The following is a 13,668-nucleotide window of genomic DNA, read 5'->3' as shown; positions in this document are numbered from 1 at the left end:
TGCAGATAAGTTTCACAGATGTACAGGGCACAGTTGCAAAACAGAGAAAATCATTTAGTGGAAACTGGGCTAGAATTAATAGAGTAAGGATTAAACCTGCACATTTTTGAAAAAGAAATTCTGTCAAATTTATGTTTTGTCATCTTACCACTAAAATTAAGGAAGTGGGAAGTTGGTTATGAATTGGAATAAATTATTAGTATTATTCATGATCATATGAAAATCAAAATGAGGAATAGAGAAAGTGTGATTTTGTAATAAAATGAATGATTTTATCTCTTTCTTCTTCCTTTTTGTTGTTTTACTGTCTGTGTTAAAAATTTGTATTGCTTTAAAGGGGATCTACAGTGAGATTTCATACCAAAACACATCTCAATATACAGTAAGTGTGAAGAAGAACTTGCTGTGACCTTGACATGAAAGGCATTGATTATTATTCCTAACTTGACCAAAATCCTTTACTCTGCAGACCTTTACTTTTTCCCAAAACCCCCATGATGTTTACAGTATATCCTTTATTGCTGATTTGATGTTTTCAGGCCACATTTTAAAATGTTTATTATGAGGAGTACCACACAGAGCCATGGCATTTTAAATACTGACACCCATCTCTACCAACTGCCCACTTATTATGGCAGTAACCATGAAACTGGGGTACAGCACAGTGGCTTTGTGATTATGTGAGAAGAGAAGGGAGAAAATTATGCTGTCAATAAAGTGGCAAGCAGACTCGTGGAAGAGATCTTGGCAATTCCATATCTGGATATGTCCACCTCCTTCTGTGTTAGCTCCCTGTCAGAGTGGTTTGATTGAATTATCCTGGCCCTGGGTCTTACACACTGTTTTTGTCAGTCATTTTACAAGAGTGTCTTAATATTTAACACCCAAAAAAAGAAAAGGTTCCTGGAGCATGTTACAATTGCACAACTATCCCAATCATTACAGGCTGTATGAATTTGGTTGATGTCACATAAAAGTTTAAATTAATATAGAAACAATGCAAAAGATCTTGTTGCTTTAAATGTCTTCGCTGCTCTATGAAGTCATTTTGGTGTATTGCCAATATCCAAAAATGCTAGGAGGAATTCACTCAAAATGAGCATGTTATGAAGTTGTAAGACATATATTCTTGAGATATGTTGCTTTACCCAACTGTCTTTGGTTGATTTAACTCAAAGAAAATGTTCTTGGAGACTTTATGTATCTCTTTCTAGAATAAATAACATAATTTTGAGGGCTGGTACATCAGCTAAGTAATTTGTAAACAGAGCAAATAAATTTAATTGGCATAAGACCCTGAATCACACATGTACATGTCAGGATGTCATACAGCAGTCTTGTCATGTGGTTAGGGTTTTCCCCAAATTCTGTTATTTTTTCTACACTTTCTGATGGGATATGAAGGCAATAGGTTATTTTTTTATATTTTAAGGATAATTTTCAGTCTTATTTACTCACAATTAGGTAGTTTGCATTAAGTAATTACTTTTTTTGACAAAGTATGATAAACAATATTTGGGGTCCCTACTCCTTAGTGCAGTGCAAGAGAAAGTTAAACACTATACATATTGGTTCTTTTTAAAATGCCAGAAATCTGGATATGGAAGTAATTCTGAGTAAATTTGGCTTCAATAAGATGGGAAGCATTTTGCAGATAATGCATTACAAGAGGAGCTTTTACCTTTCAGTGTGTTGATGGCTGGTTATTTTGCACAAAAACGACATGGTTCAGTGCAAATGGACATTTGATGGCATTTTTACAAATCATGCCATTAGGCAAAGGATTGTACGTAGATAGGTTACTATCTGAATTTAGTGATAAATAGAAATTAAAATTGACATAAATAAGGTTAATAGGTGTGCATTTTATCAAGGTAATTGACTAGGGTTAATTTTCACTCTATTACATTGTTATACTGACCCTAGTAAATCAACTTTAACTAACCCTATTGAGTTAAAACTAAAAAAGCATTTGAATTTTAAGAACCCTTCTTCTAGTTTGTTCTTGGAAACACCCAGAGGTGTATCCTTAAGTCACTGGAAGTTTTCATTTTTAAATCTGATGCTTTCAGAAGGCTCAGCTTCGAGAATTAATGGGACATCAGAAAATAGCATTAGAAACTGGGAGTCTATCACTAAGAAAATCAAAAGCCAGCTATGCAGTAGTTAAGTTTTCTTTTTTTTGTTTCTGTTATGATTTGCATGCTATGATTGGTGGTTTGCTATCAGAGGTGAGTGGGCACTTTGGAGTTGGGGTGATGGAGTCTTGGAGGGGATTGGGGGGCTGGTGTTTATGAACTTTCTAATGTCCAACAACCTTAAGTTCATGGTTTTTCAAACATAGTTTGTAATTTATCTTTCTTTGACTTATCTGTAATTTTATAAACTATCTATTTTCCTATTTTTTACATTGCTATGTATCATATCTTACTCTCAAGAAATAATTGATAACAAAAAAAAAAAAATCTCAAGATGCCAGCCTACTAAAGATTCTAAGGATTAATAAAATAACAGTTGAATGGCAAGCTTTTATCAAAATCCCCAAAGATATGGATACAATCTACTTACTTGTATGAGAGATGCCCCATTCACCCTGAGCTTTTAAATCCAGGCTGAGGATTTACTAATTTACTTTGGTGTACCCTTAATACAACTGCTGATTAACTGTGCTTACTGTATTTGTATTTGCTATCCATTTATAGAAAATGTAAGCACTACAATAATTGTGAAGTGTTCTTTCTGTTCTGTTTGTCTTCTTGGTGTCCTGTGGTGACACTTGTTTCCACTGCTCAATTCAAAGCTCTTTTCCTGCCCTTGGGAAAGACATCTGAGACATTGGAAGCCTTCGAGTCAAATAATGGAAAGATTCTGTCATCATAATAGTGGGACCAGAACAGCCTTATACTGTAGTATGCCCAGGATCAGGTGGCGGTCAGTTGGCTGAGGTCTCCAGCACTGTGTCTAACTTTGTCTGTTGTAACTCATCATGGCCCCCCAGAGATTTGTTGTCTCCTGTGTTGCTGCTGACTGGAGTTTTTTGGTTTCCTCTCTTCATTGTCACCTAGTTCAGCTATAATGTTAGGACAAATATTTTTAGGTTTAATTTATGTTAATCTGTTTATTTATGTGTATGCATTATGGAATTAGTATATGTAAAGTGATAATTATATTTTATCTGTGAATTTTTTATAGCGCTCTGAGCCTGTACTCATGAAAAGTGCTATACACAAATAAACTGAAAAGAGATTTTTTTTAGCATACATTTTATAGATCAGGCCAATTTCAGCCTATACTTACCCAGGTTTTTATTACAATATTTTTATTTAAATTAATGGTTTGGGGGCATGTTAACATCCTTTATCCTGTTTTGTGCTCCTTTGGTGCCACTTATGAACTCATTAATCTTCCACAGTTCTTTATAATTTCAACTAGAATTCATTGCAGGACACAAAAGACTTAAAGTATACTGACTTGTGTTATCTCAAGTACATTGTCTAGCCATCAATTTTTTGTACTAGCTTTAACCTGAAAGGGCCCTGGAGTATTTAGTGAATCATTTTTATACTGTATGTCTATTGTTTCTAAAGAGTTTGATTTTATTACATTATGAATGAGAAATGAGTCTCATCATTTAAAGTCAAAGAAATGTTCATTTTAATATTCCCCTTAAGGGCATACATTTTAGGAATTGTTTTCCTGATCATTTATAATTGTGGATAGAGCAAGGTTATTTTTGTATGGAACTCAAACACCTATATTTTTATACAAAGCACTTCTCATATTATGGTGCATTTACATAGCCAACATTGGTTACAAAAGTGTATATGCATTATATTGATTAGAATTGTATGACCTTGAAACTAAGAAATAGGTGCAAAGACGGGAGGGGTTTATGGATTAGCGGGGTCTCCAGATTCCTTGCCTGCTTTCTTTACTCTTAAACTGTCACATGTTTCTTCTTTACATATCTCGATCTGCTTTGCCATGATTTATCTGTTTTAATGATAATTTGTCTGCAGTCTATGCATGTGTAGCCGTTCACTTTGCTGACATATCTAGGGTCTCAACTGAAATAAGTTTCAGACTTAATAAAAATACATTAGTTTTGTGAAGAAAAAACTGACATTTGCTCACAAAGTGTAACAGAAAATGTGCTTAAATGAAAGTTTAAAAATGTGACTCTGCTCTGGGCCTCCATTGTCTGGGCTTTGTTCACAGAAGAAATGAAGATCTTTAGCGCCCTCAAGGGGACACAAAGGATATATGCACTAGAAGGCAGGGACAAAGTGAAATATTTTTTCAAATTATTTTTTAATGATTCAGAGGTATCCAAATATGGTAAAAATAATGCTTAATAAGATATAGAGTTTTATCAAGACATTTAAGTAAATCTAACTTTAAATGTTCAACCCCTTTCCGGTTTTTCAATTTTCAGAAGTTTGAGAAAAATATATATGCAAAGATAAAATGAACTGGAGTGGAAGTGGAAACAAAAATCATGATATACTGTATTATTTAATCTAATTTGAAATTAGTATATATGTAAAGATAAAATGAACTGAAGAGCTATTTTTCTAACCAGGACAAAGATGACAATGATGACTGCAGCTGAGTTTTTGGAAGTGCTCCAATAACAGAGAATGGTGCAAGTAAAGCAGCAGTGAAGAGCCCAAGGAAGCCTTCTGAATCCATACTGTTATTTCCTTACAGCATTGTCTTCATGACAGAATAGAACATGTTTGACTTTTAAGTCAGCTTCATAGCTTTTTCCCTGTAAATGAAGCACACATAGCAGAATTAAAACTACTGAAATTCATATCATTTTTTCACTCACATAACTGTGAGGGGTGATTAAAATGTTTTGAGCCCAAACCTGAGATGATTATTCCATAGTGCTCATTTTCTAAGTGGACAAAGATTAGTACTGATTATATGTTTCTTGCATTTTTGGGTTTTGGTGTATTTCTTGTTTCAGAACCAATTCAGCATGGATATTGAAAACCACAGTATTGAGTATCTTGCTATCATTGCATTTCTAGTGCTGGAGAACATTACTGCATGTCTTCAGAGACTGATTCTCATCTAGACAGCATGAGCCAAAATCTACTGTCAAAGACACTCGGCAGAATTCTGTTGTGGTAGGGTGTCTCTTGAAAACGACTTAAGCTCTAGCTAGTCTTTGAAATTGATGGCAAACAAAAATCATGGGGTAAATCATAATACTGTAGAGTGGCAGTGCATGGAACTGCAGACATGCAGACGCTATAGGGATTAGTTATGAGGCCATAGTCTTCACACATTGGGAGTTCAGAATGTGGCATGAAGCATCACTGCATTCAAAGTTCTAAATAAAATCTCAAGCTATTGAAATAAGGCCTGCATACATCAATGTAGCCCAGTATCCAAACAACAATTGAAACAGCAGAAATATAGTAGTCCTCCAACATTCAAAGTCCAAGGCCAATGATGACCCTATCATGTGCACAATTGTCTATGAGTGTGTGATCCATATTGAATAGATGCATCAGAAGGCCATAAAAAGCATTCATCCTTCAAAGTTTTCATATTTTATAATTATGTAACATTGAACCACAATGGATTTAATTTGACTTTTTTGATGTTGATCAGCATAAAAAGATTATTTAATGTCACAGTTAAAACAGATCTCAGCAAAGCAGTTTAAATTAATTATAAATACAATTCAAAATAATTGATGATATATGTGTTTACCCCCTTAACAGTAGTATTTAGTAGATGCACCACCACTACCAGCTGTGACAACCTTAACTCTGTGTGCACAGGTTTCTCTCTATCAGCTTTGCACATCTAGACACTGCAATTTTTTCACCATTCTCTTTTGTGAAATTGCTTAGAAAAAAGGCCGAATAAGCAGCCCTTTTCAATTCCACAACTGGTTTATAATTTGGACTCTCATTTGACCACTCTAGAGTATTAACGTTGCTGCATTTAAACCATTCCTGTGTAACTTTGGCTTTCTGCTTGGGGTTGTTGTCATTAAACAAATCTTCCCAAGTTGCAAGATTCTTAGAGCCTACATCAAGTTTCTCTCCAGGATGTTCCTGTATTTTGCAGAATTCATTTTACCCTCCATCCTCACAAGCCCTCCAGGGTCTGCTGCAGAGATGCATCCTCTCAACATAATGCTTTCACCATCATTCTTCATGGTGATAATAATATTCTTATGATAATGTGCAGTGTTTGGCTAACGTCAAACATGGTGTTAATGTCTGAAAGCCAAAAAGCTCAATTGTGGTGTCATCAGACCCTATAACCGTCTTCCAGCTGACTACAAAGTCTCTCATGGACCTTCTTGCAAACTCTAGCTGAATTGTCATTTTTTTGTTTTTTTTTAATGATTGCTTTCTCTTTGTCACTCAAGCATAAAGCTAAAACTACTGTAGTGGCTAGGATGACCAGACGTCCTCCAAAAGGTGGACATGTCCTCTTTTTTAACATGGTTTCTTGCGTCCTCCAGGCATTCCAAAAATTCATTAAAATGTCCTCCTTTCACAGAATCATGAACAGAGTTGACCGTTTTTGACTAATTACATATGATATATACCGAGAATGAGCAATGAGCAACCTGTGGCCATTCTCCATTTACCCGCATCACCGCGTGACATTACGTTAAATTATCACGTTATCAATAATTGTAACATCAAGTAGCGGCAGCATTGTTTTTCTATTCTATTTCCGCCCGACGGCGTAATGGACAGTGGTTAGTGGTTGATTGGAATTGGAAAATATATTTGGTCATTTTTGTCCTCCTTTTTGACTGTCGATGTCCTCCTTTATAGCCGAACCTATGTGGTCACCCTAGTAGTGGCACTGACTTACCTCAAGCTGGACCTTTGAGGTAAGGTGCATTTAGACTACAAACCTTTTGACTACAGACAGATGATCTCCATTGAGCTAATTCTGTGACTTCTAAAACCTATTGGCTGCACCAGTGATGGTTCAGATGTGTCATATTAAAAAGGTTCATATTTGTAAATAATTTAGATCTCTTTGCAGAGATCTGTTTTCACTTTGACATTAAAAAATCTTTTTGTGTTGATCAGTTATTAAAAAGCCAAATTAAATCAACAGTGATTCAATTTTGTTTAACAACGCTAGCACCTATTTCCCAATCTTAAGGGGTACCACTGTGGAAGATGCTATGGCCATGATCTAGACAGTAGGTAACAGAAGAACAAACAAGACAAGACATTTTTAGTGCTGCAGAAAAGCTTCATGAATGTTTTAACAAGTATATTAGTGTTCATGGGGATTATACAATGTTGAAAAATCAAACTTGCTTGGTTTTGGTTGTGGTTCTTTTAATAAGTCAGGCTCAAAACATTCTGATCAGTTTTTATATAATTGTTTCACAAATACTGCGTTTAGCTAAAACCCTGAAATTTGAAATTTGCATTCATTAAATAACATGCCATTCATGAATTTACCTCTGTCAACAGGAAGGAAGTATTTGAAAGATGGACTTACTTAAGGCAAGTGATTCTGCTTATCACCCATTTATCAGAAGGATTTGCACAGATGCGTATGTTCTTAATTGTGTGGAAACTGCAATGAAAGATAAAAATTTTCAGTGAAAATGCATACAAGCAAAAAAATGAATATTTACCACAAAAACAGATATGGTACAGTGATCTTTCAGGTGCTTAGAGGGGTTTATGTGGGCTCTTTCTAGGCACTCTGGTTCCTTCCAACACCCCAAAAGGTAAACACATTAAGTTTTACATAAAGTAACTTGAAATAAGTCTAATGTGGGCGCTACAGTGTGTCATGTCATGAAATACCATTTTATTCTGGGTTACTGCTTGTCTTGTGGTCAATATTTGCTGAAACAGATGCTATTTCCCTTCTACCTTGTAATGGCAATTGCTATAGAAAACTGAGTGACAAATCTTCCTCTGCAAACCAACTACTAGTTCAACAGGTTCAATGTTCTCTGCATTGCTGATTGCAATATCAGGTTGCAAAAGGAAAAGGCTTTCAAAGTTCTTTTACAGTATCTGTGCAAAGCCTGCACGGTTAAAGTTTCCATCCATCCATTTACTCATTTTTTAATCAGATTATTCAGGTCACTTCAACAATACTACATAAAAAGAATGGCTGCTTTAGTCATTCTCTGGCTGCCTGTATGGGAGGAGTTTACATTCCTCAGAGTAGAATCAGTTGAAGTTGTTTTGGTGTCACATAAGGATGGTCTCTTGGTGCTGCAGTTTTATCAGGTTGGACCTCTGAAGCCATAATACCTATAAACAGTGATGAGGAATCTCCCAGAAGGAGATAAAGACTGAGGACCTTATAATAATAATAATAATAATAATAATAATAATAATAATAATAATAATAATCCATCCATTTCCCAACTCGTTGAATCCGAACACAGGGTCACGGGGGTCTGCTGGAGCCAATCCCAATCCAGGGTGCAAGGCAGGAACCAATCCCTGGCAGGGCGCCAATCCACCGCAGGACACACACACCCACACACCAAGCACACACTAGGGCCAATTTAGAATTGCCAGTCCACCTAACCTTCATGTCTTTGGACTGTGGGAGGAAACCAGAGTACCCGGAGGAAACCCACACAGACACAGGGAGAACATGCAAACTCCACGCAGGGAGGACCCGGGAAGAGAGGGTCTCCTAACTGCGAGGCAGCAACGCTACCATTGCGCCACCGTGTCACCCATAATAATAATAATTCTTTACATTTATATATTGCTTTTCTCACTACTCAAAGTGCTCTCCACAGTATCTGGACGACCAGGAAGCAAACCCACAATCTTCTTACTGCAAAGCAGCAGGACACTCAGCAGGGCCATATCAAAAATAGATGTAGGCAAGGATAAGTATGTTGGAAAACAATAACCTAGATATGAGGGATTTAAACTTCAGGACAAGAAGAATGTCTATATACATTCTCCATACTGAGCTATAGGAGGAGTCACATCAGTCACATCAGGTAATTCATTAAAAAAAGTCCAATAGAGTATCTGGTGCTATGGTAAAGCCAAGGTCCGCTCCAAGATAGACATCTAACACACAGCAGGCTTGTAGTTACTAACTGTAACTGGACACACAATGTCAACAAGTTACTAAAAGTCAATGGACCCACACCCTAGCAGAGCTATCCATGAGGCAGCTGCTTTGCTAAATTTATGAAGATCAGACAAAAAAAGGAAAATTGAGCCAAAACTGGCCATTTGTGAAATTGCTCTTAAAGTACATAAAGTGTTTCCAAATGATAATAAAATATTTCAAATCCCATATGATTATTTCAGAACTGAAGCCATCTAATGGTATTTGTTTGTGCTTGGTGAATTTTTGTTTTTGCTTAACAACCAGAATCTGCTTCATTTTCAGTGGTTATGGTTTACAAATATCCAGTCTTATAAGTAAAATGTACAACATGCAGCAGAACTTACATAATTGCATCAATGTTGCAGGAGTCTTTGTTGGTCTGGATTGTGTAACCTTTCAAACGATAGCATGGAATTGAGGTTTTAGCATATGAAATGCAACAGTCACGATTGCCTAGAAAAAAAAATATTTTAATTGAAAATGTAGTAGATGATTAAAAAGGCAGAAATGATCATATGTGACATGTTTAGATGTACAGAAATGTAAACATCTGCAATTGCCAGACAATTTGATCAACTTTAAGTAAGAGATGTAGTTGCTGGTGCTGATCCCAGCAGAATTGTGTAAAGGGCAGAAAACAGCCTTTACGAGGAACATTCATGCACGTGCCAGCTTAAAGTCACCAAATAGCTGAATATGCACATCTTGAGGCTGTGGGTGTCAAACCACAATACCGGGAGAAAACGGCACACAGACACAGGGAGTATGTGCAAACTCCACATTGATGAAAACTAATGGATTCAAACACCACAACAGTGCTTACTGAACTGCCAGTTATTCCAGTATTTTATTTTGGCTTTGGAGTCCCATTTTGTCATTTTATTTAACCCACTTGTCTTATATTTTACAAATAGGCTGATCCAATAAATATTGATGAATATAAAATGTAATAGTAATTATCATAAAGTCAGTTTATTATAATTTAGCACCAACTGTTATCCTATTGGTTCTGAGAAATGCCAGACCTCAGCAGAGCATATTGGAAATAGGACAGCACCCAGTAATTGGATACTGTTCTGTGTTTAAAATAACTGAGTTAATATGCCTGGCCTGAGAGAAAGTGTCACATCTAGTTGATACATGAGCTCCACCTGGCGGTCAAATGTATGTATATCACAGCTGCTCATCTTTTTATTTGGATTTTTTTTACATGGATGAGCAGCAACCAAGAGCACATGTATAGGACTCTCTGATGCTGCAAATCTTGTTGTATCCTCTCTTAAGATACATAAATCCACTCTGCCTTCAAAAAGTTCCCCAAGAGGTCCATCCACCAATAGTCATCACACCACCACTAATTTGAAAGACCCTCAAAGTATTCCTTGTCTTACCTCTTGGACTCTCCACTGATGGGGGCGTATAAACCATCTAAACAGTTTTCTATCTGTTAGATTCATTTGATGAACGTGGTCTGACTTTTAAGTGGACAGAAAATGGTGGAGACCTCAGACAAACTAAAAAACTGATTGATTGTAACATAAATGTAATAAGGCATCACACAGTTGATTTTATATTTGCCAAATCCCAAACATTCCCACTGTATATGGATGTCTATGAGATAAGAGCTGAGAATACATCTTGTGTGTAGTGTTTATCTGAGGTCTGTCCCCATGTAATAAATGTTAGGTCTTAGATGTCATTGAGGAACAGTAAACAAAGGTTTCATAGCCTGGAAATACTTATTCAAGAGTTCAAACCATCCCTCCCATGATGGGTTAATTCCCATCAATCACAGGAATATATGATACACATAAAGAAGAATATGGAATATAACCTATAGGTTTCGTTCTTGAATGCCAAAATACTGAAGAAGAACAGTCACACCCCTGCATGCAAAGGTGGTATTTCCACACTATTGCAATGCACATTAACCAATTGATTTCTGTCAAGTTTAAAACAGTGTATTAATGTAGAATGTATGGTGTAATATAAGTTACATTTTGAAAACAAAGTTGCAAAACACGTTTACAGTATATAACATTCCTGTGACCTGATATATTTTTCCCCTTTTCCATTATTATATAAGAAATTACCAATTAATTTCTCTCTTCAGAGTTAATTCCTGATGCACACTGCTTATGAACACAAACAAAAGCAATAAAGGAAAAAAAGAAAAGCTAAAGAGTTCTGGCACCCAAAATAACTAAATTAGAAGAAAATGGATACTGTATATGGTTAAATGTCATTTTCACTGCAGCAGATAATTGTTACATGAATTCAGCCCATTGTTAGCTTTGTTAAAATATTCCAGTTGCCACCTATGAAATACATCCACACTCATACACATAAACACTTTCTTGTAGTATTTCTATTGGTGTCCCTTCATACTAACAGCAATACACCTGCATGATGCCTCACTGTGACTGTGACAACCAAGTCGGAATGTTTTTCTTTTTAATTACTTTCCTTTATAGATATCCAGTGTGTGTGTATATTTATTTATTTGTTTAATTATTTACCTAATCATGTATTTATTTATTTAATTTGGGGACAAATTAGTTCTCTCTAGTTTATCGTATAAAGAAGATGAAATAGGGGAAGGTTAAATTTAGACTGAAAAGGCTTGGCTATTGAACCTTTGTTTATGCATTTGTGTGACTGTTAGATATGGTTTAATGCAATATGTGTGTGAGAAAGATGCAGTTAATAGAAATATCTGCAACAGTAAAGTTGTGCTTAATTATAAATCAGACCAGGTTTCCCCTGGGTCGCAATCTGCTTAATTAGAAAGTATGGAGATGATTGTTTCTTTTTCCATTTTGTCATGGATGTCTTAGAAAAAAAAAAACACTTTATTCAAGCATTTTGAATGATCTATAATTTTTGACTTTTTGATAACATATGTAACAATTTAGTTGTACACTAACTCATGATTTTGTTTTCTGTCAGCCTGTATCTTTTTCTCAACTTATTTCTGTTTCTTAAACTCACTAGAAATTATGCCAACACATTGTACATTTACTTATTTGGCTGACATATTTATCCATGGAGACTTACAACATTTATGATTCAATTGGTTCCAATTCTTTTGGTTTTAGAGTTGGAGCACAGCTAGGTCAAGTGACTTGCTCATTGCTTTAGTAGTATAGGGTGAAAGTAAGTATGTTTTATATGAATAAATTGTCTGAAGTGAATAAATAGTTTTAATGAAATGATAAATTGAATTAAGACATCATATTCTTTTGTAGGACACTCTTCAAATGGCTCCTCTTCCCTATTGTTTAAAACAAATATGATATGTAATGCTTTCTACTATTCTCCCTTACCCCTTTCCCAAAAAAAAAAAGATACCACCATAACCAAAACAGAAATGTTATGCTATAGCAAAAACTTTAAGATCCATACTAGTTTTATATATCTTAACTTAGCTAAAACAATTATTTTTAAATACTCACTTGCAATACTCAGTTCAACAGAAAAATGTATAGTGAACAGTAGCATCATAGCTATTCCTAAAAGGCTATATGATGCCATTGCACAGTAGGTACCTTCTGTGTTTTCTGTCCAGTCCAAATTATCTGAGAAGTCTCTGTGTACAGAGAAATAAAGTTTGCAGCTATAGGCTTCTTTTTATATGTGTGTCAACTAGGTCAGATAGAGTTTCCTGTCTACTTTCCCTAACATCCTTAACCACATAATAATTGATAACAAAAGCAAAAAAAAAAATTAAAAGTTGAAAAGTAATTATATAAAAAATATAAATCTTTATTGGAATATTTCAAAGTTTTTAAAATGGAAGGAATTATCGCATGCACTTTAAAAAGCTCCATTACATGTCATGTAATTTTTTCCCCTGCTTCTTCTTTACTTGTTGTATATTAATCTTTTAAAAGAAACTGAAAAGATCTTTAGTTTTCTGCTCTGGCTTTTATTACACAATTCATTTAGATTTGATTTTCCCTTATTTTTATTGCTTATTTTTTTCTCTTGACTTACAACTAACCGTATCTAATGTTAGAAACTTTGCATTCACTTTCTCAAAACTGCCGTGAGCACTGTAGTCAAGTAAAGGACGTGCAGCTCTAGCCATATCTGTCATCACAGGTGATGTGTTGCATGTCCAGTAGGACATGAAAGTAAGAATTTCTCTGCACTATATACACATAATTATAGTGACCCTAAAAACTGTAACCAGTAGGGGGAGCTGCTGAGCCCCAAACCCCAGACACAACCAAACCAGTCACAGGTTCAAATATAGTCCCTTTTTATTAATTAAATGTTATTGTGACACACAGATTAAGACAACCAAAGTATGAACTGAACAGAAAACAATCATCTTGCTTCACATTCCTCCCATCAAGACTTGTCCACCACCTCCCAGCTCTGACTGTCTGGTGAATGTGAAGTGGCTCCTTGTATCTTTGACCCGGGAGTACTTCTGGGGCTAGGACATGGTTTGTCAGCAGCACTTCTGGGTCAGATGAAAGTCCCACATATTAGGGTCCATATCCCCCTGAAACACCCTTTGGTGGTACCCATGGAACCCAACAGAGCTAT

At 35.6% G+C, this 13,668-nt stretch overlaps 1 protein-coding gene across 1 annotated transcript; it reads right to left on the bottom strand.

Moving 5' to 3' along the window:
- Positions 1-4,292: 4,292 nt before the first annotated feature.
- Positions 4,293-12,713, bottom strand: LOC120518786 (C-C motif chemokine 20-like). The gene is made up of 4 exons (XM_039741758.1): positions 12,567-12,713; positions 9,456-9,564; positions 7,507-7,584; positions 4,293-4,771 (listed from the first exon to the last, which is right to left on the bottom strand). Exons 1-4 carry the CDS (start codon positions 12,643-12,645, stop codon positions 4,747-4,749), a joined length of 291 nt encoding a protein of 96 aa, XP_039597692.1. The 5' UTR covers positions 12,646-12,713; the 3' UTR covers positions 4,293-4,746.
- Between the last annotated feature and the right edge of the window lie 955 nt (positions 12,714-13,668).

The sequence above is a fragment of the Polypterus senegalus genome, chromosome 1, assembly GCF_016835505.1.
Source record: "Polypterus senegalus isolate Bchr_013 chromosome 1, ASM1683550v1, whole genome shotgun sequence".
Lineage (NCBI taxonomy): Eukaryota > Metazoa > Chordata > Cladistia > Polypteriformes > Polypteridae > Polypterus > Polypterus senegalus.
This window is presented reverse-complemented; position numbering and strand designations above follow the sequence as displayed.

What these genes read in the sequence shown, in the direction of transcription:
- LOC120518786 (XM_039741758.1), bottom strand. Translation starts at nt 12,645, where the DNA reads ATGGCATCATATAGCCTTTTAGGAATAGCTATGATGCTACTGTTCACT. An exon ending in TGCAACATTGATGCAATTAT is followed by an intron (nt 7,585 to 9,455) that starts GTAAGTTCTGCT and finishes CTTTCATTGCAG; the next exon opens with TTTCCACACAATTAAGAACA. An exon ending in AGCAGAATCACTTGCCTTAA is followed by an intron (nt 4,772 to 7,506) that starts GTAAGTCCATCT and finishes CTTCATTTACAG; the next exon opens with GGAAAAAGCTATGAAGCTGA.